General features: G+C 44.7%; 1 protein-coding gene across 4 annotated transcripts in view; it reads right to left on the reverse strand.

The window, feature by feature from the left end:
- TIAM2 (TIAM Rac1 associated GEF 2) overlaps positions 1-25192 on the reverse strand; it is a 1035624-nt gene that overhangs the window by 549858 nt on the left and 460574 nt on the right. For all 4 annotated transcript variants that reach the window (XM_068231884.1, XM_068231882.1, XM_068231883.1 and 1 more), the window contains one exon: positions 18402-18548. In XM_068231884.1, coding sequence (XP_068087985.1) covers positions 18402-18548 — 147 coding nt within the window. The remainder of the gene's footprint in view (positions 1-18401; positions 18549-25192) is intronic.

Raw genomic sequence — 25192 nt, forward strand, 5'->3', positions numbered from 1 at the left:
TCCTTCAGAATTTTTTGGTAGACAGTAGAATTCATGGTTCCATCTATCACAGCAAGCCTTCCAGGTCCTGAAGCAGCAAAACAACCCCAGACCATCACACTACCACCACCATATTGTACTGTTGGTATGATGTTCTTTTGCTGAAATGCTGTGTTACTTCTACGCCAGATGTAACGGGACACGCACCTTCCCTCCCGCTGATTGGAGGGAAGTGACGCGGGCGGGTAGCGGCGATACGGAGGAGGCGGGGGAGCGGCGCTAACAGACAGGAGAAGGTAAACATTGTGCTGGCAACACGCTGCATGTCGCCAGCACTGCGGGGGCTATAGCGGCGCGCAGGGGGGTCCTGGAGGCACACCATGGGGCAACAGAGGCTGGTGTTAGTGTGCACAACCAGCCTCTGTGCCCCACTAACATAAGTAAATCCCACCTCGGGTTCTCTTTAAAAGGGGTTTGCGCCTTGGATATCTGCCATGCAGGCTGTTTTTGCCCAGTCTCTTTCTTATGGTGGAGTCGTGAACACTGACCTTAATTGAGGCAAGTGAGGCCTGCAGTTCTTTAGATGTTGTCCTGGGGTCTTTTGTGGCCTTTCGGATGAGTTTTCTCTGCGCTCTTGGGGTAATTTTGGTCGGCCGGCCACTCCTGGGAAGGTTCATCACTGTTCCATGTTTTTGCCATTTGTGGATAATGGCTCTCACTGTGGTTCGCGGGAGTCCCAAAGCTTTAGAAATGGCTTTATAACCTTTATCAGACTGATAGATCTCAATTACCTTTGTTCTAATTTGTTCCTGAATTTCTTTGGATCTTGGCATGATATCTAGCCTTTGAAGTGCTTTTGGTCTACCTCTGTGTCAGATAGCTCCTATTTAAGTGATTTCTTGATTGAAACAGGTGTGGCAGTAATCAGGCCTGGGGGTGACTACAGAAGAACTCAGGTGTGATAAACCACAGTTAAGTTATTTTTTAACAAGGGGGGGCACTTTTTCACACAAGGCCATGTAGATTTGGAGTTTTTTTTCTCACTAAATAATAAAAACCATCATTTAAAACTGCATTTTGTGTTAAATTATGTTATCTTTGACTAATAGTTAACAGTTTTTGATGAGCAGAAACATTTAAGTGTGACAAACATGCAAAAGAATAAAAAATCAGGAAGGGGCAAATAATTTTTCACATCACTGTATGTATCTTTTTTGGATGTTGAATGTACATATAGCTGTGTGCGCTAACATCTTGTCAGTAAGCAGGAACAGAGTCTGAAGACGCTTATTATGCAAAAGCTTATTCTTTTTCTTTTAAATTAGCCAATACATAGTATCATCCTGATTCAAAACTTTCTGCTTTTACTGATGGCTAGCATGATACAATGCTCTACTGCTACAGATAAGTAGAAGAATCCCAAACTAGCCTTTGTGGCCTTCCCAGAAATCCGGCCCTGCACGTACCTGAATTAAATCTGGACTGAGGCCCATACTTACTATGCGTTACTAGCCCATAGAGGCTTTTACTACACAAGGACTGCTATATCCAATCCCAATGGAGTATAGTTGTTCTCCAGCACATATAAAAGACAGCCATAACATTTAGCAGAAATGCGTATTAAATACATATCTAGATGCAATTTGTATTTGCATCATGCTTACATTATACCTGTCCCTCCTCCTCTTTTTCACTATGTTTTGCTACATGTTGTTACTACTTACTGTATGTAAACATCTCCTGCATTGTATGCTGCAGATTTCTGCCTCAGAAAGTTCATAGATCTCTTGCATATACACTCACCTAAAGGATTATTAGGAACACCATACTAATACAGTGTTTGACCCCCCTATAGCCTTCAGAATTGCCTTAATTCTACGTGGCATTGATTCAACAAGATGCTGAAAGCATTCTTTAGAAATGTTGGCCCATTTTGATAGCATAGCATCTTGCAGTTGATGGAGATTTGTGGGATGCGCATCCAGGGCCGTTTCATCACATCCCAAAGATGCTCTATTGGGTGGAGATCTGCCGCTGTGGGGCAATTTTAGTACAGTAAACTCATTGTCATGTTCAATAAAACCAATTTGAAATAATTCGAGCTTTGTGACATAGTGCATTATCCTGCTGGAAGTAGCCATCAGAGGATGGGTACATGGAGGCCATAAAGGGATGGACATGGTCAGAAACAATGCTCAGGTAGCCCGTGGCATTTAAACGATGCTCAATTGGCACTAAGGGGCCTAAAGTGTGCCAAGAAAACATCCCCCCACACCATTACACCACCACCAGCCTGCACAGTGGTAACAAGGCATGATGGATCCATGTTCTCATACTGTTTACACCAAATTCTTACTCTACCATTTGAATGTCTCAACAGAAATCGAGACTCATCAGACCAGGCAACATTTTTCCAGTCTTTAACTGTCCAATTTTGGTGAGCTTGTGCAAATTGTAGCTTCTTTTTCCTATTTGTAGTGGAGATGAGTGGTACCCAGTGGAGTCTTCTGCTGTTGTAGCCAATCCGCCTCAATGTTGTGCATGTTGTGGCTTCACAAATGCTTTGCTGCCTACCTCAGTTGTAACGAGTGGCTATTTCAGTCAATGTTGCACTTCTATCAGCTTGAATCAGTTGGCCAATTCTCCTCTGGCCTCTAGCATCAACAAGGCATTTTTGCCCACAGGACTGTCGCATACTGGATATTTTTCTCTTTTCCCATCATTCTTTGTAAACCCTAGAAATGGTTGTGCGTGTAAATCCCAATAACTGAGCAGATTGTGAAATACTCAGACAGGCCCGTCTGGCTCCAACAACCATGCCACGCTCAAATTTGCTTAAATCACCTTTCTTTCCCATCCTGACATTCATTTTGGGGTTCAGGAAATTGTCTTGACAAGGACCACACCCCTAAATGCATTGAAGCAACTGCCTTGTGATTGGTTGATTAGATAACTGCATTAATGAGAAATTGAACAGGTGTTCCTAATAATACTTTAGGTGAGTGTATGAGACAGCTAGATCTATCGTCCCAAGCTTTTCAAGCATATAAGCTCTCTCTATATATTTATCTATACCTAAATACATTTTATTTAATAAGATCAAATACATATACCACTAAAGTTAACGCCTTACATCCCCCCCCCCCCCCCCATAGTTACACAAACAAAACATTTGCTAGACAAATGACAATGGAAAAAAATACATAAATAGGGTTTGAACTGTTTTAATATGTATGTAACAGTAAAATAACGGTAGTATATCCTTTACTGTTATTTGTGCATACATGGGCTTGTAATTAGTGATGGGCGCAAAACAGACATTGTACTATAAAAATATTTTAAATGTTGCAATAACCGGGACAAATGGACAAACAAAATGCGTGGGTTTTATCCTTAGTAGAATGTTTTATTTTAAAACTATAATTGCCGAAAACTGAGAAATAATGATTTTCTATTGTTTTTCATATTATTCCTGTTAAAATGCATTTGGTATAAAATGTTTCTTAGCAAAATGTACCATCCAAAGAAAGCCTAATTAGTGGTGAAAAAACAAGATATAAAAGTGCTCTGGTCTGTAAGGGAAAAACCCTCAGTGGTGAAATGGTTAACATAGTATTATCACACCTTTTGGCGCCTCTTTCCCCCTTGTGCTTTTCAACCTCCTTTGGAGGGGTGTACATTTGGCCCTTTGTGGCCTAGCAAGAGTGCGACCACACCCAGCCTGCCTGGACACTCAAGTGGAGTCAGGTTCATACATTTCAACCTGCCTACAGTGGTTGGTTGCCCTTCTGCAACCTCCCTTTGTGAGTACCAATTTTTACTTTGTCTACCCGCTACTCATTTTTGTGACATACTGCACCATCAGGCTCCCACTGTCTCTGTGTTTTTTTTGTTTGTTTTTTTATAGGGTGCTTTGATCACCCTCTACACTTGTACTAGCTAATAGAGAAGTGTGCTTTGAGTCCTACGGGAGAAAAGCGCTTTACAAATGTTATTTGTTGTTGTACTATGGAGTGGGTAAGATGGAAAACAAAAATGGAGTGGCGCATAGTGGGCAGATTTTGATGGTAGGGGCAAGGAGGGGAACAATGTGCTCATCATTAGTGTAGACCAGTGGTTCTAAAACTTGTTGCGGTGAGGGCACTTTGATGGCTTTGACATTTTTTTAAGGCACCCCTGGGCAAAATCAAATACCGGAATGCTGTTATGACTGTAAGTACACTATAGAGGTATATACTCGGCACTCAGCTAAGCGGGGGTGGAAGCTCACGCCTGCATTCCAGACAAAATACACACTTCACCCCAACACGTATGGTGGCAAATAGGATCAGCAGAGAGACGTCCATCTGGTTTTTAACGTGGAAAATATACTGCCAAACTCTGGTACATGAAGGCAGTCCAGGCACTGTCTCTTTAAACCGCTTTATTCTGTGCTTTAGCCACGCTTAGGCCTCTTGCACACTGCAAGTGATTCCGATTCAGATTCCGCTTTTTAATCAGTTTTTACATCCGATTCAGATTCCGATTTGCAGTTTGCTCCCTGCACACTGCAAATCGGAATCTGAAGTGGATGTGAAAACTGATTAAAAAGCGGAATCTGAAACTGAATCGCTTGCAGTGTGCAAGAGGCCTGATATTGCAAACAGTTCCATGTTCATCATATACATAAAACATCAAACCTGTGATTGCAGTTCGTGGTAGCAAGTCCACACACACACACACACACACACACACACACACACACACACACACACACACACACACACACACACACACCTCAAGTAGCTAGTGATGATTGGGCAGCATTTCCCTTCTTTCAAGTAGCTAGTGATGCTTATTAGGCCACATTAGGCAGCATCTCCCTTCAAGTGGTCATTGCATATTGATGTGTGGTTGCATTACCTAATGGCAATGCGCAAAGTATGGGTACGCAAAGTATGGGCAATGCGCAAAGTATGGGTACGCAGTCCGCACAGACCTGAGTGCTGCTGCACAGCTCTAGGGCCTCCGATCCACGCTACAGGAGACAGCCTGTAGCGTGGATTGAGAAGGGAGGCCCTAGAGCTGCGCAGCCGCACTCATATCTGTGCGGACTGCGCAGCCACGGCAACCTCCGGTGGCCATTTTTGAGGAGGCAGGAGAGCCCGACCTGGGCTGTGGGGTCGGGAGCCGGCCCAGGGGGAGATTAAGTAGCGGGGACCCAGCAGAACTGAACGGAGGGCACTGATGGCGTCCTCCGTGCCTTCAAAAATCATGCAGGTACAAAACTTTTTTTTTTAAATTTGGGCTCGTAAGTCCTTCTACATTTGTTCCAGAGTAAAATGCACCATACATTACTTGTTTCCTATGTTGCTCTCACTTACAGTAGGTATTCAATGACAGATATGATAGATTTTGGACTATTCCATCTTCATATGGGATAGCATTACCTTTGTTCTTTACAAAAGCACTCACTGGAAAGGATCTATTAAAAATGCCAGCCAATTTCCCTACTCATTTACATACTATTTTAATAGTTGGACTGAGCAATTGCCATTCAGTAAGTGATTTTGTAAATGAAAAGAACCTTGACTACAGCACTTTGCCATCTGTATGTCATTTTGTGTGTTCCTGGATTGTACAACTTTTCCTGACCACTGCTTAATGGCCCATACTCACGGGCAGCATTTGTGGCCTGTCGCCAGCACACGTGAGCGTGTGGGCGACAGCTCCTCGCCAGGTCCCTCCGCGTACACACACGGAAGAGGGACCAGCGGCGCGACGGAAGCTGTCGCCGACGTTCCTCCTCCCCCCGCCGGAAGCTCCGTAGACTTCAATGGAGGTTGCTGTCGCTAGTCCGCGTACTCACGCGGATTAGCGACAGTTGTGGCGGAGTTGCGGCGGAGAGTGTCGCCAGGCGATTGACCGCGCCAATCGCCTGGCGACATCAGCGATGGGCGACGGTTCAGGGTGCGCGCCCGTGCAACGGTGCATACTCACGGGCGACCTGTCGCCGCAACATGCGCGCCCCGCGTGTTGCGGCGACAATTGTAGCCCGTGAGTATGGGCCATAAGTCCCATTATTCATGTTGCCACAGGGGCCTGAAAACACAACTGAAAGTTCTGCTACACTGGTTTGTTGAGCCTGCTCCGGTTTTTTTTAGATAACCAACCTGCTCAGGAATTCAAACTACCAATCTGGAAATATTTTTTTTCATGAAGTATGGGACGAATACCCAACAGTCTCTTCCACTATTAGTTACCATAATTTCCCAATCACCCAAAATTTCCTTTTTTAATCCGATTTCATCAAAGTTTTTTCATGCTTTCCATTACCCTGGGTTTGCCCAGTTTATAGGCCTGCAACCTGCAAGGAGACTAGATATCAGGAAAGTTTGCTTTCAACATTCTGCAGTTTCGATAATGTTCAAATCCGGCAGAGATCAATGTTGAAACGTGGCTGCCCGATCACCGTTTCAATTGGCTTTTGGTTGAAACCGATTAGCGCAGCATGCTGAAAAGATCTTGCTGGGAAGGGCTCACTTAGATATGCAGTGGTAGTGGTATTCCCTTTCCTAATGGCCTATGGACCCCTGACTGGTCTCCACCCATGGATAATGTGCACCCCTTGGATTTGTGGTGAGCGTTGCAGAGTACTTTTGGCTCACCTGTCCACTGGCGAGCCTTTTCTTGTGAACCATGTTTTCTCTCCATTGCTGCAAAAGCACCTGTACCCCTTGACCTGATGGCACATATGAGGTTAGGCACATGCCACCACTTCATGAGGTACAGGCGTCCCAGCAACAACAGAGAATACAGTGGGACACTAGAAGGGGCGTGTAGGCAGAGGTGAGCCAAAACTACACTGCAACACTCACCACAGGTCCAGGAGGTACACATAACATGGGTAAGAACAGGAAGCCCAGCAGGCAGAGGCAGCTGTTTGATTTTAAATAGATTTTATGCTGAAATCTATTGGAAATCTGAGTACAGATGTGAAGCAGCAATAGATCCCTCTCTGATCAGATTTGATTAGAGAGAGAGAGCTCTAACTGATAATCAAATCTGCTGCCCCATCTGCCAATTTCTGGACACATTTAGGGTTCTGAATTGATTTTTGCGCGTTTGTGCTTTTTTTTTTTTCACCTTAAAGCGGACCTATATCCTGGATTTCCTCTCTGCTCCAAAAATATAAGCAACAGCATAATAAATGTAAGACTAAGGAAGCAGGAGGAAATAAATTATATATAAAAGTACACATTTTATTAATGACCAAAATAAACACACATATATGTAAATCTATTTAAAATTGACCAGAACACACAGGTGAGCCACCATGTCTAGGCCAGATGAAAAAATGTAGGGGATCCCCTAAAAAAATATTGATAGTGCGCAATCCATCAAATATCTTAATGCAAAAAAGGGGGGAAGCGACTCCTAGCAGGTAACATTGAAACAAAAGACCTTGGAGAGAAATATATCATTGGTTTTAAAGGCCAAGTGTCCAGGACCTAAATGAAAAAAAAAAAACATCCTAGTAGAAGAGCACAGGTGTATCAGATACCGGCTGTGTTGCTGCAATATTTCACCGGTTCTAAGGGCCAAGTGTCCAGGACCTAAATGGAAAAAGACTTCCTAGTAGAAAAGCACAGGTGTATCAGATACTGGCTGTGTTGCTGCAATGTTTGATTGGTTTTAAGGGCCAAGTGTCCAGGACCTAAATGGGAAAAGACATCCTAGTAGAAAAAGCACAGGTATATCAGATTCCGGCTGTGTTGCTATAATATTTCCAGTGATTTGCAGGATCAAAAGGCTGAATAACGGCTGATAGAGAGATTCAAACCATCACAATAGGTGGTCTTACTGCATATGTTATCACAAAATAATTGATGTGCAGGTCCACAGGTCAGGCAAGCTGTCTCATTTATGAGCTATAACAATGGCCAGGTGCATAGAGGTAGATTGATAGGCACACACTGTATGTGGCAAGCACTTCGGGCTAGTAAACAAAAAAATTTTATATTCACAGCAAGCCTGACACATCCGCAAGCCCCAGGAGCAACAAGCAATTCACCAGAGTTAGTGCCCCAATCAGAAGCACATTCTGAGACAGATTCACAGGCAAGTGTTTAAACCACAGACATATGCAGGTACAGATGGTGTGATATTAAAGTTGATATAGTTCATTCATGGAACAGTCCGCCAGGGTCATCCCTTCAGCAGCATCAACTTGATGTAGACAAACTCAAAATTCCAGCAAACAACAGCATATAGCAGCATATAGGTGCATCCTAGGAAGCTGTTTCAATGATCATATGGTAAACAGTGGTTACTCCATAGGAGGCTGTTTTCAAGTCACCAGTAGAAATGCATATCATTGAGGTATACTCATCTGAGTAGCTGGTCACTGCAAAGTACATCCACAGGAGCCCATGTGCTGCCACCACAAGTGTGTCTGGTCACAAAGAGAGCCTTAGAGGCCAACCGGTTTCACTGGTGAAATTACCAGCATCATCAGGGCAGGCTCAGAAGTTTTGCTGCCTGTGGGAGAGAGGAGCCGGCCTAAAATGGCACTGGGCGGCCAAAGGATGCTACCACGCCCCCCCATGACCACTCCCACCCCACCATCACAGGATGCAGGTGGTGAGTGAGAGGTGGAGGCAGAGGCGTGATGCATCCAATTCTCCGCATGTACGCACGGCGTTCCCCCCGCGTCCGCATGCGGTGATGCGGATCAAAGGAGGGAACGCATATATGCGTACAAGTGCACGCACAGCGTTTCCCTCGCGTCCGCAACCGCCAAGCGGATCAAGTAGGAGGGAACGCGTACATGCGTACGACTGTACGCGACCCACAGAGACCCCCAAACAGGGCCGCTATGGAAATGCGGCCTACGCAAAAGGGCTCCGGGAACGCTGAGGGGCACGGACTATTAAGACCCCACCCCCTGATCGATGGTAAGGAGAAAGGGTGGCCCGGCTGTCCCGCAGGCGGGGCCCCGGGTCCCCTGGGCCGCCCAGTCGCCATCACCGCCGGAGCGCCACCATAGCCGCGGCCAAGTGTGCCCAGGGGCAACAGGAAACGGGGCAGGGGGGGGGGAGGGGAGGGCCACGGGGGGAGGGGGGGAGGACAGGGAAGGCCCACAGGCAGGCCACGGGCCAGCAGGCATTAGCCCAGTATATGGTCCATGTCAAGCCAAAGACTGGGCCGACCCCGAGCACCCCCCCAGGGCACATCGATCCCCCACCAACCCCACCCCGCATCCAGGACCACCAGCAAGTGCGGCGCGCCGGGGGGCCATAGCTACCACCTCCCACAGGATCAGCAAAGTCATCGAAAAAAGTTACATATTGAAAAAAACATAATATAATAATGCAAAAATATTTCCATTAATAATAAATCCCTAATAGCTATATATAATTAAGTAATCATAAGCAAAAAAATAGAATACGAAAGTAAAATGAAATAATAATAAATAAACTGTTGTCCTGCCGATAGGGGACCAAACGAGAGGAGACCAAGGACAAAGTGGAGCAACGGGGCACTTACCCATGTCATTCCTGTAACCAATGCAGGTACATCTATGTCGGTAAACAGTGCCCCCTTGTGATGAGAGACGTTGTATTAACTACCAGACATTATGTTAACTGTGAGACGGAGGGGATAATTTATCTCCTCCTCTGCCCCTGTGGGGCATTTTATGTGGGCAAGACTGGCAGATCCCTTAACAGACGTATTTATGAACACACTTATGGTATCCAGGAGGGACACCAGACACCTGTAGCCCGACACTTCGCAATTTGCCAGGGGGGTAACCACAGGAAAATTCGATTCTTTGGCTTGGATAGGGTACACCGGGACCCACGGGGAGGGGACTGGGACGGGAGACTCCTCCAATGTGAGGCCTTCTGGATTTACAAACTTAAGGCCTTTCGGACACCAGGCCTTAATGAAGGTATTGATTTCGCCCCATTTCTGTGACAGCAGTGCTCTGGCTCATGGCCATATGTTCTCTATTTTTCATTATTTTTGTTCAATTTCTAAGGATGAATCTTCATATTTTCCTTTTGCTGTGCTTAAAGGGAAGGTCCAAGCAAAAAAAAAAAAATGAGATTCACTTACCTGGGGCTTCTACCAGCCCCATGCAGCCATTCTGTGCCCTCGTAGTCACTCACTGCTGCTCCAGTCCCCCGCTGGCAGCTTTCTGACCTCGGAGGTCAGGGCCAAATTGCATACATTTTTACACATTCCCGCTAGTGCAGGAACATTAACACATACATTTTTACGCGTTAGTGGTGAAACGCGTAAATTTTTGTTCCTGCACTAGCTGGAATGCGTAAAAATGTATGCAATGTGGCCCTGACCTCCGAGGTCAGAAAGCTGCCAGCGGGGGACTGGAGCAGCAGTGAGTGACTACAAGGGCACAGGATGGCTACATGGGGCTGGTAGAAGCCCCAGGTAAGTGAATCTCATTTTTTTTTTTTTTGCTTGAACCTTCCCTTTAAGCTGGCGGCCTTTTTGCACCCGAACCGGGTCTTTTCCCGACCCTTTTATATTTTTTTGATTTAAAACCTTTTATGCCATCTAATTTAGATATGATCTTTGACACTTCCTTGATGGTGGTTGGTGGGTTGGCGTGGCCCCCCCGTTGCTCCACTTTGTCCTTGGTCTCCTCTCGTTTGGTCCCCTATCGGCAGGACAACAGTTTATTTATTATTATTTCATTTTACTTTCGTATTCTATTTTTTTGCTTATGATTACTTAATTATATATAGCTATTAGGGATTTATTATTAATGGAAATATTTTTGCATTATTATATTATGTTTTTTTCAATATGTAACTTTTTTCGATGACTTTGCTGATCCTGTGGGAGGTGGTAGCTATGGCCCCCCCGGCGCGCCGCACTTGCTGGTGGTCCTGGATGCGGGGTATGGTTGGTGGGGGATCGATGTGCCCTGGGGGGGGTGCTCGGGGTCGGCCCAGTCTTTGGCTTGACATGGACCATATACTGGGCTAATGCCTGCTGGCCCGTGGCCTGCCTGTGGGCCTTCCCTGTCCTCCCCCCCCTCCCCCCGTGGCCCTCCCCTACCCCCCCCTGCCCCGTTTCCTGTTGCCCCTGGGCACACTTGGCCGTGGCTATGGTGGCGCTCCGGCGGTGATGGCGACTGGGCGGCCCAGGGGACCCGGGGCCCCGCCTGCGGGACAGCCGGGCCACCCTTTCTCCTTACCATCGATCAGGGGGTGGGGTCTTAATAGTCCGTGCCCCTCAGCGTTCCCGGAGCCCTTTTGCGTCGGCCGCATTTCCATAGCGGCCCTGTTTGGGGGTCTCTGTGGGTCGCGTACAGTCGTACGCGTTCCCTCCTACTTGATCCGCTTGGCGGTTGCGGACGCGAGGGAAACGCTGTGCGTGCACTTGTACGCATATATGCGTTCCCTCCTTTGATCCGCATCACCGCATGCGGACGCGGGGGGAACGCCGTGCGTACATGCGGAGAATTGGATGCATCACGCCTCTGCCTCCACCTCTCACTCACCACCTGCATCCTGTGATGGTGGGGTGGGAGTGGTCATGGGGGGCGTGGTAGCATCCTTTGGCCGCCCAGTGCCATTTTAGGCCGGCTCCTCTCTCCCACAGGCAGCAAAACTTCTGAGCCTGCCCTGATGATGCTGGTAATCTCACCAGTGAAACCGGTTGGCCTCTAAGGCTCTCTTTGTGACCAGACACACTTGTGGTGGCAGCACATGGGCTCCTGTGGATGTACTTTGCAGTGACCAGCTACTCAGATGAGTATACCTCAATGATATGCATTTCTACTGGTGACTTGAAAACAGCCTCCTATGGAGTAACCACTGTTTACCATATGATCATTGAAACAGCTTCCTAGGATGCACCTATATGCTGCTATATGCTGTTGTTTGCTGGAATTTTGAGTTTGTCTACATCAAGTTGATGCTGCTGAAGGGATGACCCTGGCGGACTGTTCCATGAATGAACTATATCAACTTTAATATCACACCATCTGTACCTGCATATGTCTGTGGTTTAAACACTTGCCTGTGAATCTGTCTCAGAATGTGCTTCTGATTGGGGCACTAACTCTGGTGAATTGCTTGTTGCTTCTGGGGCTTGCGGATGTGTCAGGCTTGCTGTGAATATAAAATTTTTTTGTTTACTAGCCCGAAGTGCTTGCCACATACAGTGTGTGCCTATCAATCTACCTCTATGCACCTGGCCATTGTTATAGCTCATAAATGAGACAGCTTGCCTGACCTGTGGACCTGCACATCAATTATTTTGTGATAACATATGCAGTAAGACCACCTATTGTGATGGTTTGAATCTCTCTATCAGCCGTTATTCAGCCTTTTGATCCTGCAAATCACTGGAAATATTATAGCAACACAGCCGGAATCTGATATACCTGTGCTTTTTCTACTAGGATGTCTTTTCCCATTTAGGTCCTGGACACTTGGCCCTTAAAACCAATGAAACATTGCAGCAACACAGCCAGTATCTGATACACCTGTGCTTTTCTACTAGGAAGTCTTTTTCCATTTAGGTCCTGGACACTTGGCCCTTAGAACCGGTGAAATATTGCAGCAACACAGCCGGTATCTGATACACCTGTGCTCTTCTACTAGGATGTTTTTTTTTTTTTTTTTTTTCTTCATTTAGGTCCTGGACACTTGGCCTTTAAAACCAATGATATATTTCTCTCCAAGGTCTTTTGTTTCAATGTTACCTGCTAGGAGTCGCTTCCCCCCTTTTTTGCATTAAGATATTTGATGGATTGCGCACTATCAATATTTTTTTAGGGGATCCCCTACATTTTTTCATCTGGCCTAGACATGGTGGCCCACCTGTGTGTTCTGGTCAATTTTAAATAGATTTACATATATGTGTGTTTATTTTGGTCATTAATAAAATTTGTACTTTTATATATAATTTATTTCCTCCTGCTTCCTTAGTCTTACATTGATCATATTGAGAAGTCTCAGACTTGTGGAGGATTATCTGTGATAGGAATTTTTAGGACCCATTTGTCCCAACAGCATAATAACCTTTGCAGAAAAAATGTTCCTTGTTACAGCGTATAGAGCTCCATCAAAGATGCCGCGGTGTAGTTACTTCCTGGTTTGCTAGGAGCACATACAGGGTTAATCTCATGTGTTACATATACCCTGTCTGAACGGCACTGTGGCACAGTTCAGATAGAGATGACAGCTCAAATTACAGTGGCTCATTACTAGCAGATAAGGGCGAATTAAACCGGCTGTTATCGCTAAATACAAACAGGGTGGGTTTTTATGTGTTTTCCTTCTCTGCTGTTTGGAAGAGTTTAGGACCTCTTTTAGGCTGCTTTCGCAGTAAGACGTTACAGGCGCACATTAGTACAGCCTGTAATGCAGCCCACCGCACACCAATGAAAAATCAATGGGCTGTTCACAGTGCCCACGTTGCGTTACATTGTAACGCAGCAAGTTAAAAGAAAGTGCTGCATGCTGTGCGTTATATGCGGCTAAGCCGCGTTAGACTGTTTGCACATGCTCAGTGATGTTGGAGGAGGAGGTCTCCCCTCCTCCTCCGCGGCCAGCCACATGGCTAATTAATATTCACTGCACTGTGACGTGCAGTGTTTACTTCCTGGAGCGGCTGCTTTGTGCAGTGATTGGCTGGCGGGACTATGTGATGCGGATCACATGGTCTCCGCATCGCACAGCACAAAAAAGGCACACCAAGAGCTGCATGGTAGCGTCCTCCTCCAGCACCACCAGGCGCTGCGTTAGGGGCACGTTATGCAACCTATAACGTCCCCTAAAACTCAATGTCCTGGTAGGAAAGAAGCCTAAGTCTTTTGGATCCGACTGTTTGCTTAATTTTATACTGTTGGTTTATTTTTAAAAGGTAAGCAACTGTTCAGGAAGGGTGATTTTTTTATTTTGTGTATCTTCCCTTATGAACTTGTTTAATAATGTGTTTAAATGCAACTTGGTCAAAATTAAAATGTGTGAAGTCTTTGTTGCATTGTGATTCTATTTTTCTCTCTCCAAAACACAAGGGAAATAGTGTGAAAGTATCCTTACTGAAGTGCAGAAATGTAAGTTTCAAAGTAAAACCAGAAGGCAGACCTCTAAATAAATATCATCTTTTCATTTAGGATTAGGTTAAATGTTCTAAATTACCATAAATACTTAAAAAAGAGAAATCAATTTAAGTAATACACCCAGGGGTCGAGTCCTGCGTGAACGCGGGGGGACGGCGTCCACTCACTTTTTTTGGACAGTGGACGCCGTCCCCCCTAGCACCCTGGAGGGGAGCAGCGCAGCAGAGAGGAGCATTGTGCGTAGCGTGGGGAAGGGCGGACGTTCCCCCCCCCCTTCCCCCACCTTGGGGCTCCTCTCCCTGGCTCTCCCCTCCATAAAGAATGCGGTGGCGGTGACTGGCAGCGGCATCAGTGGGCGGGACTTACCTCCTCCAGTGTTCCAGGTTGATGCTGTGCGTGCCGCTGCTCTGGTCTTCACTAGACCAGACTAGCTGCACGAACAGCGTCCACTTGCCGGAACGCTGGAAGAGGTAAGTCCCGCCCACTGATGCTGCTGCCAGCCACCGCCGCCAGCCACCGCCGCCGCAATCTTTATGGAGAGGAGAGCCAGGGAGAGGAGCCCCAAGGTGAGGGAGGGGGGGGAACGTCCCCCCTTCCCCACGCTGCGCACAATGCTCCTCTCTGCTGCGCTGCTCCCCTCCAGCTGGGGGGACACCTATACACCTGGCTACATATACTAGGCACATATACACCTGGCTACATATACTGGGCACATATACCCCTGGCTACATATACTGGGCACATATACCCCTGGCTACATATACTGGGCACATATACCCCTGGCTACATATACTGGGCACATATACCCCTGGCTACATATACTGGGCACATATACCCCTGGCTACATATACTGGGCACATATACCCCTGGCTACACATACTGGGCACATATACACCTGGCTACATATACTGGGCACATATACCCCTGGCTACATATACTGGGCACATATACCCCTGGCTACATATACTGGGCACATATAAACCTGGCTACATATACTGGGGACACCTATACACCTGGCTACATATACTGGGCACATATACCCCTGGCTACGTATACTGGGCACATATACCCCTGGCTACATATACTGGGCACATATACACCTGGCTACATCTACTGGGGCCCAGGGCCGGGCCGAGGCATAGGCTGGAGAGGCTCCAGCCTCAGGGCGCAGTGTAGGAGGGGGCGCACAATTCATTCAGCCGTCATTCCTAATTGTGTTTGAAGCAGAAAGAAATAAGAAAAGGAGATACATGGAAGTGACTACAAGCCAGATAACTAGAGATTAAGGTGTTGGGGGCCCTGGGGTGCATCTTAGTCTAAGAGCAATCAGTGTGTGACGGCTGGGGTGGAGGGATGGAGGGGTGCACTTTGGTGTCTCAGCCTTGGGTGCTGGAGGACCTTGTCCCAGCTCTGCTGGGGCCACTATACACCTGGCTACATATACTGGGCACATATACACCTGGCTACATATACTGGGGACACCTATACACCTGGCTACATATACTGGGCACATATACCCCTGGCTACATATACACCTGGCTACATATACTGGGCACATATACACCTGGCTACATATACTGGGCACATATACACCTGGCTACATATACTGGGCACATATACACTTGGCTACATATACTGGGGACATATACACCTGGCTACATATACTGCGGACACCTATACACCTGGCTACATATACTGGGGACACCTATACACCTGGCTACATATACTGGGGACACCTATACACCTGGCTATACTGGGGGCACCTATACACCTGGCTATACTGGGGACACCTGAACACCTGGTTACATATACTGGGGACACCTGGCTATACTGGGGACACCTATAGACCTGGCTATCTATTCTGGGGACATCTATACACTTGGCCACCTATTCTGGGAATATCTATACACCTGACCACCTATTCTAAGGACATCTATACACCTGGCTACCTATTCTGGTGACATCTCTACATCTGGCCACCTATTCTGGGGACAACTATACTCATGGCTACTTATACTGGGGACACCTATAGATAGACCTGGCTAGCTATACTGGGGGTACCTATTTTGGGAGAACTGCTGTCAGATCTGTATTTTTGGGGAACCGCTGATGCCAGATTACGTGTATTTTGGGTAACCGCTGCCAGATTGTGTATGTTGGGGGACCACTACTGCCAGATTACATGTATTTTGGGTGTTACGTGTATTTTGGATGATCCACTGCCAGGTTTTCGCGTATTTTGGGGAACTGCTTCCAGATTATGTGTATGTTGGGGGAACTGCTGCTGCCAGATTGTCTATTTTGGGGGAACCACTGCCATATTATCTGTATTTTGGAGGGACCTCTGCCAGATTATGTGTATTTTTGGTGAAATGCTATCAGATTACATCTACTTTTTGGGGATACATTACGACAGAGCTCAAACTTCCCCTGGCAGACCTTTTATACCACTGCTAAGGCCATGTATATTTGGCTCCACCCATGACCACGCCCACGCTATGCTTAACCTATGCTTAACCACGCCTAGCGCGGCGCAGAGGTTTTTACCGTGAGTCCACTCACTTCTTTCTCCAGGACTAGACCCCTGAATACACCTAATAAATATATACAAATAAATAAATAATGCACTACATTACATTTCACTGGTGTGGTAGAAGGAACAAAATGTTTAAGAGATTTTAGTTGTTTGTTTAGAGCCACACACTATGCAGATGAAGCAGAAATACTTAACCTCCCTGGTGGTACGCAGTTTCAGAGGCTGCGTCCGCGGGAGGATTTTTTAAAAATAAAATTTGATTGAAATGCTTAAGCTAGCACTTTGCTAGCTAAATATGCCCCCCAAGTCCCCCAGCACCGCTCTGATCCCCCCGATCGCCACTGGCTATATTTACCCGTCCGCGATCCCGTGAGAGCCGCAGCTTCACTATTTATCGCTATGGCGACTATCAGACATGAAGTCATGTGCAGTCCCAATCCTCCCCATAGCAAAGCCTGGAGCTGATTGGGAGGCTGCGCCATCGCGTGATCCCTGGGGGGTACGTAAAAAAGCAGCGATCAGGGGGGATCGGGGGAGAGCGGAGGGACTTGGGGGGCATATTTAGCTAACAAAGTGCTAGCTTAAGCATTTTAATCAAATTTTATTTTAAAGAATCCTCCGGGGGCCATGTGATCCTCTCTGGCGGCTAGCCCGAGCGTAGGTCGGGCTTACCGCCAGGGAGGTTAATTGCATCATCAGGTTGCCAAGATCTAGGTTGCTTTCACACTACAAACATTAAAGGACATCTATCAAAGTTACTAAAATTCTAAATGCCACATATATTTCCAGTAATTACTAGCAAATAGCAATACAAAGGATTTTTTTTTTCATGTTTTATGTGAAGAAAATATGACGTTTACAGAGAACAGTTTTCACGGTGGGCATTATTATGGTGAACTGTGTCCAGCACATCCAGCCTACAGAAACAACCTTCATTAGCTGTAATACTGTGAGTAAAATGTGTTCAAAATGATAGAAAGCAGAAATATAGCTTCAAAGGTGTGTAAATAATCATCAGCTGCAACTATGTGTGCCTGATCCTTTTTCTCTCTCTCTGCCTTGCAGTGTAAAGTAAACAGTTTACAACCAGGGAGATTTCATTCTGAATGGGGGGAGGGAGCAACCAAGTAAGAAACAATGACAGGTCCTTCTTTTCAGATCCTTCACTGTATCTTAAAATCCCTCAGCTGTTCTCATTTGATCTGTGAGAAAGTAGGCAAGGTGGAAACAAAAAGTAAATCATCCCTCTGTGAATAGTGACAGAGACATGTAACCTAGCTACATGGTATAGCTCTGGCCTCTAGCATCGATGCCGACACAAACTGTTACAAACAGCTGGTAAACAAGGCATTTTTTTCACACAGGCTGTGATGAGAGAACTCTGAAAAGCGTTCTAGTGTTGCTGGTTAAAAGCTCTATAGGTATGTGGGGTTTACAGAAGAACAGTTTCTTTGATAGTTGTTCTCTAAGTTGCACTGGATTGTTGCATGTGAATGCCCTGCCCAAGCAATTGCATAGACATCTTCACATAACTACATTGTGTTGGATCACATTATCTGGAAAACATTTGTTACTGAAACAGCACACATTCCATAGCATGCTATAAAAATGCACTTTTTATGTGCAATGTTTAAGTTGTGTTATGCCCACAATGTAACGTGGATATTAAAAAACAATGACATTTCAATATGCAGCTTTACAGATGAAAGGTTAGTTACATACACACACCAGTGTAAACACTAGATTTCAAAGCACCACAGAATAGTGTCCGCATACACTAAGGTTATCAGTTCACTGTACCTGAGTAATTGAAGGTCTTTTTTCTTTCCCTTTCCTTGCCAGTGTATCAAGACCTTTAAGGGACATAAATAAATTCTTTTTAATCTGCACTTTATGTGACACAGAAAATGTCCTTTTCCGTAAAGCAGAGTCATCCCGGGAGCAGATCTAACAAGTAAAAAAAAAAAATAATGCTTATGGTTAGGTCTAAATTAGTTCTTTTTTATATCTGTAGGAATAAACTAAAGTATAATTTCCATATCTACATAGAAAAAATAGCACAGAGCTGTCACTCACCGGCTTGGGAAGCACTACTGCAGATGAGCTATATACATTTTCTTTGAGATAAGGAAGAGGGCAACTGGCACTGCTGCTAGATTGCTGTTTCTTGATTCCATACAGTGGTTACATAGAGTTTATATTATGCGCAGAGTGAAAAACAAAGTGTACAGTCAACATACCGGGGCTCTGGACCTGGTCTAGATCAGTGGGTGCGGGCACAAAAAGCACGACGACCGTTTCACGCCTTGTGGTGCTTCTTCTGAGGCTGTGTCGACACACAGAAGCGCAACAAGGCATAAAATGGCTGTCAGGCTTTTTGTGACCGCACCCACTTGTTGAGACCAACTTTGGGGCCCCGGTACATTAACTGTACACTTTGTTTTTTACTCAGCGCATAATACAAGCTGCATGTAACCACTGTATGGAATCAATAAACAGCAATCCAGCAGCAGTGCCAGTTGCCCTCTTCCTTATCTTGAAATCTATGCACCTGTCTGCATTTAATAGCATTGAGAGCATGCTGCGATTGTACCGTGGAATGAGATCTGTGTAGCACATACCTATGCACATTGTAGAGACAACTTGCCAATGGTCAGACAAGAAAGAGACGAGCAAGCATAATCATGCAAGGACCCCTGAATACAATCATTATACAAACAAGACCTTAATAGTGTAGACCGAGATAAGGTGAAAGATAAGGCATAAATAGAGGCAGAGAGCAGGAGATAACCAGCAAGGCTCACCTAAATAAAGTGGTAGAGAGGCCTGGGGACGGCTGCGTGGGTGCTCCTACGCCCATCTGACTAGTTCCGCCGAAGCTTGGGTATGGCTTGCATTGGTTTTAATTGTTTTTAATATTTTTTGCAGTTGGCTTGAATAAAGAGATTTTTTCACTTACTCTTGGCTTTTTGAATCATTAATTTGTTTCCCTAATATCTCTTGTATACCATTATGGGGGTTGCCTTGTCGTTTTATGTTTTTTGGTAACTTACCAATGGTCCTCTGCGTACGATGAGCTACATGTCACATGGGACAGTTGATCCAGCCTTCTACTGTGAATACACTGCAGGATAACTTTCCAAAATAAATATGCCCACTGAAAGTTGCCAAGGGACATAATCCTATGTGCATCTGCCCAAATCCACCATCTATCTTTCCTCTTGATTTTTCCCTTTGTCTTTCCTCTCTATTATTCTCCCTACCACCTATCTTTCTCCAGTACCCTCTCTATCTTTCTCTGCAACCCATTTTCTCTACAGTATCTAATTTTCCACCCGGTCAAGTCCTTCCTTAATGTTTTCAGAGGGTCATCAGTTCAGCGGAGAGATTAATTGGGAAAGCCCTTTAGACCTCATCTACAACTCCAGACTGCACTCTAAAGCAACAAAATATGGCGGCAACCACACCCACCCAGGCCATAGCTTCCTCAAACAGCTTCCATTGGGCCAGATATTCCGGGCTATCTCCACCAGGACCACAAGGTGTAGGAGCACAATTTTCCCCTCAAGCATAAGACTTTTGAACTCTATACAGACCCCTCTCCCCTCTGTGGTTACCAATCCATCTCCCCTTAGGCCGTAGCTGACTGGTGACTGTTTTTATGGTAATGCTGTTGTTGCTGCACTGTTCGGTGTTAGCAACTTGCTACTTATTGTATAAATATCACAGTTATCACCATCTGTAACATGCTGGTGTTTCTGACAATCTGACCCAGTCGTGCTTGGTGAATAAATCCGATTTTAATTCTGATTCTAAAAACGTTCAAGTGATTTTATGCTCCACTTATAGGGAAAACAATTTTTACCCTATTAAATCTCTGCCTATGACATTGAGTTGCAGTAATTCAAATTTCTCATTGTTAACATATTCTTACACTACCTTTTGTTTCAGGAAGATGGATTTTATTTTGGTAAATTATCAAATTATAGGGTTATGATCTTCAATTAGACCTGTAATTGGTTGCACCACACTTTAATTACAGTATTTAATTATAGTAACCCTCTCTCCTGATCAATGTTGGTAGGTCTATGGGAGTTTAGTGGGGTAATACATTATAAAATATTGATAACACCAGATCACATATCATTCATTATTAAAACTTTGTTTTTTATTTTTACATTTAAAAAAAGGAAACAATACAAACATATAATTTTAAAAGAAACCAGGTGTTACTGGTCCTAGTAGATTACAATCAATTACACCATCAATTATCTCTTTGCAAACCACATAGGGCGAGACAAAATTCACTTTTCCTGTGGCTCAGAGGCAATATTTCCCAAAATGGCCAACAGAAATATTAACTTTTGTTAATCAGTCCTAATTTACAAGGGCAAGCACTTAGCTTGATGAGTTTTGTGAATATAGACTTCACTTACTTTAGGAGGTGTATGGCCCAGAGATGGGCAATTAGTTATACCTATTTGACTAAAAAGGAAACATATAAGAATTACATGCCTGTATTTGAACTATGAAAAAGGGAGCCCTAGATGGCCATAAAGAAGAACGGGATGGGAGGGAGGGATGGAAAAGTGGAGAGGGGTAAGGGAGAAAGGGAAGAAGAAAGAAATGGGGGGGGGGGGGGGGGGGAACACCTACATTTCAATACAGGATCTTCTCAAAAAATTAGCATATTACGATGAAGTTCATTATTTTCTGTAATGTACTGATAAACATTAGACTTTCATATATTTTAGATTCAAATACACACAACTGAAGTAGTTTAAGCCTTTTATTGTTTTAATATTGATGATTTTGGCATACAGCTCATGAAAACCCAAATTTCCTATCTCAAAAAATTAGCATATCTCATCCAACCAATAAAAGAAAAGTGTTTTTAAAACAAAAAAAGTAAACCTTCAAATAATTATCTAAAAACTGACCAACCATATCTTCCACATATGTATGGTAAATATTAATCGTGATGATATAAACTGGGTCATGATTATATGAATATGACAAGCTAAAGTAGCAATAATTAAAGCAGCGGTGTAGGGTGCTCAATATTTGAGCACTCTAATGCCTTTGAACCCGGGTTCAGTACTCCTAATAACTGTGAACATATATAACACATACAATATAAAGTGCACTAGTGACCATATATATAGTAGTATTTAGCATATAACAGTGGAAATATCCAATGATAAATTGTAAGCAACAAAGACTAAATTTGAATGTGACAGACCATAGGTGAAGCATAACAGTGAAGTGAATCAGGGAGTATACTTAGCCAGTATCAGAAGACCCAAGTGATGTGGAAGGGAAGATGGGAGCCCTCGGTGGACTTCTCCACCGGTTCCGCGGCCGTCACGCCGCTTTATCAAAGAGAGCGAGGGAATCTCCGTGCTGTAGAAGCGCATTGGCGCTGTTTATATATCGGGAGGACGCCAGTGACGTGGGAGCGCCAGAGCGGCGCACCCACTATGACGTCACCATAAAGGAAGGACTGGACGGTGGCCAGGGGAGACCAGGAGAACCACGCTGGAGCGCAATAGGAGGAAGTAAGTATGGGGAAAGCGCTGCAGCCTATAGACCAAGCCCAGAGAGTTAGATGAGAGCCACGCTGGAGCGCAAAAGGGAGGAAGTAAGTATACATAGGTACAAAATCATAAAAGGTGACATTATTCTATATATAATCAAAAACATATCAATAATCATGATCATAAATCCTCAATATCTAGCTCACATTAGATGAACAGGCAAAAAATACAGTACAGCATACGATAACGCAACATAAATGCCTATATGCAATGGGGGCCACAATGAGAAAATACATACAGGGATACCGACACTACTACATATCATAGAGAAAATGGGGGCAAAAACCCTCCATGGGGAATTAGGCAATTAATGGACAAGGAAAGGGGAAGATGTTCAATTGAACAATCCATATGGGAGAATGTTCCATGGAGTCCCAACAGTATTCAAACTGCAAGCATAACTAGCAAGGTCCCAATCCGGATATGCTGGTCCAGTATGAGAACAGAACAGCGGCGTAAAATGTGCGAAAAACGCGTCGTATATTCAAAAAAAGGGCTCAATCAAAGCATGTTCAAAGAGGTCCATATGTCCATGGTAGTCCAAATGGGTAACAGGAGTCCATACTAAACATCCACATGCATCATATATATAAACAATGGTGCCACTAAAAGCATGATCTGAAAAACAGAAAACATATGGTGAGCATATTATTGGATGAACCCTGAATAGTCAATCTCCTCATTCAATCCTGCGGGGGACATAGATTCCAGGCAATATATCCACCTAGCTTCTTTTTGTAATAATTTGGAGGTGTGAGGGAGTGGTGTATGTACTCAAATGTAGCTGTCCTAAATTTTATGTGGGACAAACAAAGAATGCTCTCAAAACGAGAGTACAACAACATATGTCCAAAATCAGATTGGCAGAAAGGGACCGTAGAGAGGGTCATAAATTGACCTCTGTTGCGGCTCATTTTTTAGATTACCATGCGGGTTCTTATAGTCAATTAAAAGTATTTGGCTTGGAACATATTAAAACCACTAATAGGCGGGGGGACATAGTCTCCAAATTATTACAAAAAGAAGCTAGGTTCGGTTCTCATACTGGACCAGCATATCCGGATTGGGACCTTGCTAGTTATGCTTGCAGTTTGAATACTGTTGGGACTCCATGGAACATTCTCCCATATGGATTGTTCAATTGAACATCTTCCCCTTTCCTTGTCCATTAATTGCCTAATTCCCCATGGAGGGTTTTTGCCCCCATTTTCTCTATGATATGTAGTAGTGTCGGTATCCCTGTATGTATTTTCTCATTGTGGCCCCCATTGCATATAGGCATTTATGTTGCGTTATCGTATGCTGTACTGTATTTTTTGCCTGTTCATCTAATGTGAGCTAGATATTGAGGATTTATGATCATGATTATTGATATGTTTTTGATTATATATAGAATAATGTCACCTTTTATGATTTTGTACCTATGTATACTTACTTCCTCCCTTTTGCGCTCCAGCGTGGCTCTCATCTAACTCTCTGGGCTTGGTCTATAGGCTGCAGCGCTTTCCCCATACTTACTTCCTCCTATTGCGCTCCAGCGTGGTTCTCCTGGTCTCCCCTGGCCACCGTCCAGTCCTTCCTTTATGGTGACGTCATAGTGGGTGCGCCGCTCTGGCGCTCCCACGTCACTGGCGTCCTCCCGATATATAAACAGCGCCAATGCGCTTCTACAGCACGGAGATTCCCTCGCTCTCTTTGATAAAGCGGCGTGACGGCCGCGGAACCGGTGGAGAAGTCCACCGAGGGCTCCCATCTTCCCTTCCACATCACTTGGGTCTTCTGATACTGGCTAAGTATACTCCCTGATTCACTTCACTGTTATGCTTCACCTATGGTCTGTCACATTCAAATTTAGTCTTTGTTGCTTACAATTTGTCATTGGATATTTCCACTGTTATATGCTAAATACTACTATATATATGGTCACTAGTGCACTTTATATTGTATGTGTTATATATGTTCACAGTTATTAGGAGTACTGAACCCGGGTTCAAAGGCGTTAGAGTGCTCAAATATTGAGCACCCTACACCGCTGCTTTAATTATTGCTACTTTAGCTTGTCATATTCATATAATCATGACCCAGTTTATATGATCACGATTAATATTTACCATACATATGTGGAAGATATCGTTGGTCAGTTTTTAGATGTTTTTAAATCTTGTATATTGGTATCATGTTATTGAAATAAAATGTATATGAATTTTTGTTATCTCATATAAGTGTGGTGCTGCTTTTTTGAGCTATCCAGTCCTCTTTTTCCTTTCAAATACTTGCTCTGAGCACACACTTGGGTCAGAGTGCATGGTCCTTTGTACTTCAAATAATTATGTTCAGTTATGCACTCAATACTTGGTCGGGAATCTTTTTGCAGAAATGACTGCTTCAATGCGGTGTGGCTGTGACACTGCTAAGGTGTTATGGAGGCCCAGGATGCTTCGATAGCGGCCTTAAGCTCATCCAGAGTGTTGGGTCTTGCGTCTCTCAACTTTCTCTTCACAATATCCCACAGATTCTCTATAGGGTTCAGGTCAGGAGAGTTGGCAGGCCAATTGAGCACAGTAATACCATGATCAGTAAACCATTTACTAGTGGTTTTGGCACTGTGAGCAGGTGCCAGGTCGTGCTGAAAAATGAAATCTTCATCTCTTTGACTGACCATGGTATTACTGTGCTCAATTGGCCTGCCAACTCTCCTGACCTGAACCCCATAGAGAATCTGTGGGATATTGTGAATAGAAGGTTGAGGGACGCAAGACCCAACACTCTGGATGAGCTTAAGGCCACTATCGAAGCATCCTGGGCCTCCATAACACCTGAGCAGTGCCACAGGCTGATTGCCTCCATGCCACGCCGCATTGAAGCAGTCATTTCTGCAAGAGGATTCCCGACCAAGTATTGAGTGCATAACTGAACATAATTATTTGAAGGTTGACTTTTTTGTTTTAAAAACACTTTTATTGGTCGAAAGAAATATGCTAATTTTTTGAGATA

The sequence above is a fragment of the Hyperolius riggenbachi genome, chromosome 4, assembly GCF_040937935.1.
Source record: "Hyperolius riggenbachi isolate aHypRig1 chromosome 4, aHypRig1.pri, whole genome shotgun sequence".
Classification (NCBI taxonomy): Eukaryota; Metazoa; Chordata; class Amphibia; order Anura; family Hyperoliidae; genus Hyperolius; species Hyperolius riggenbachi.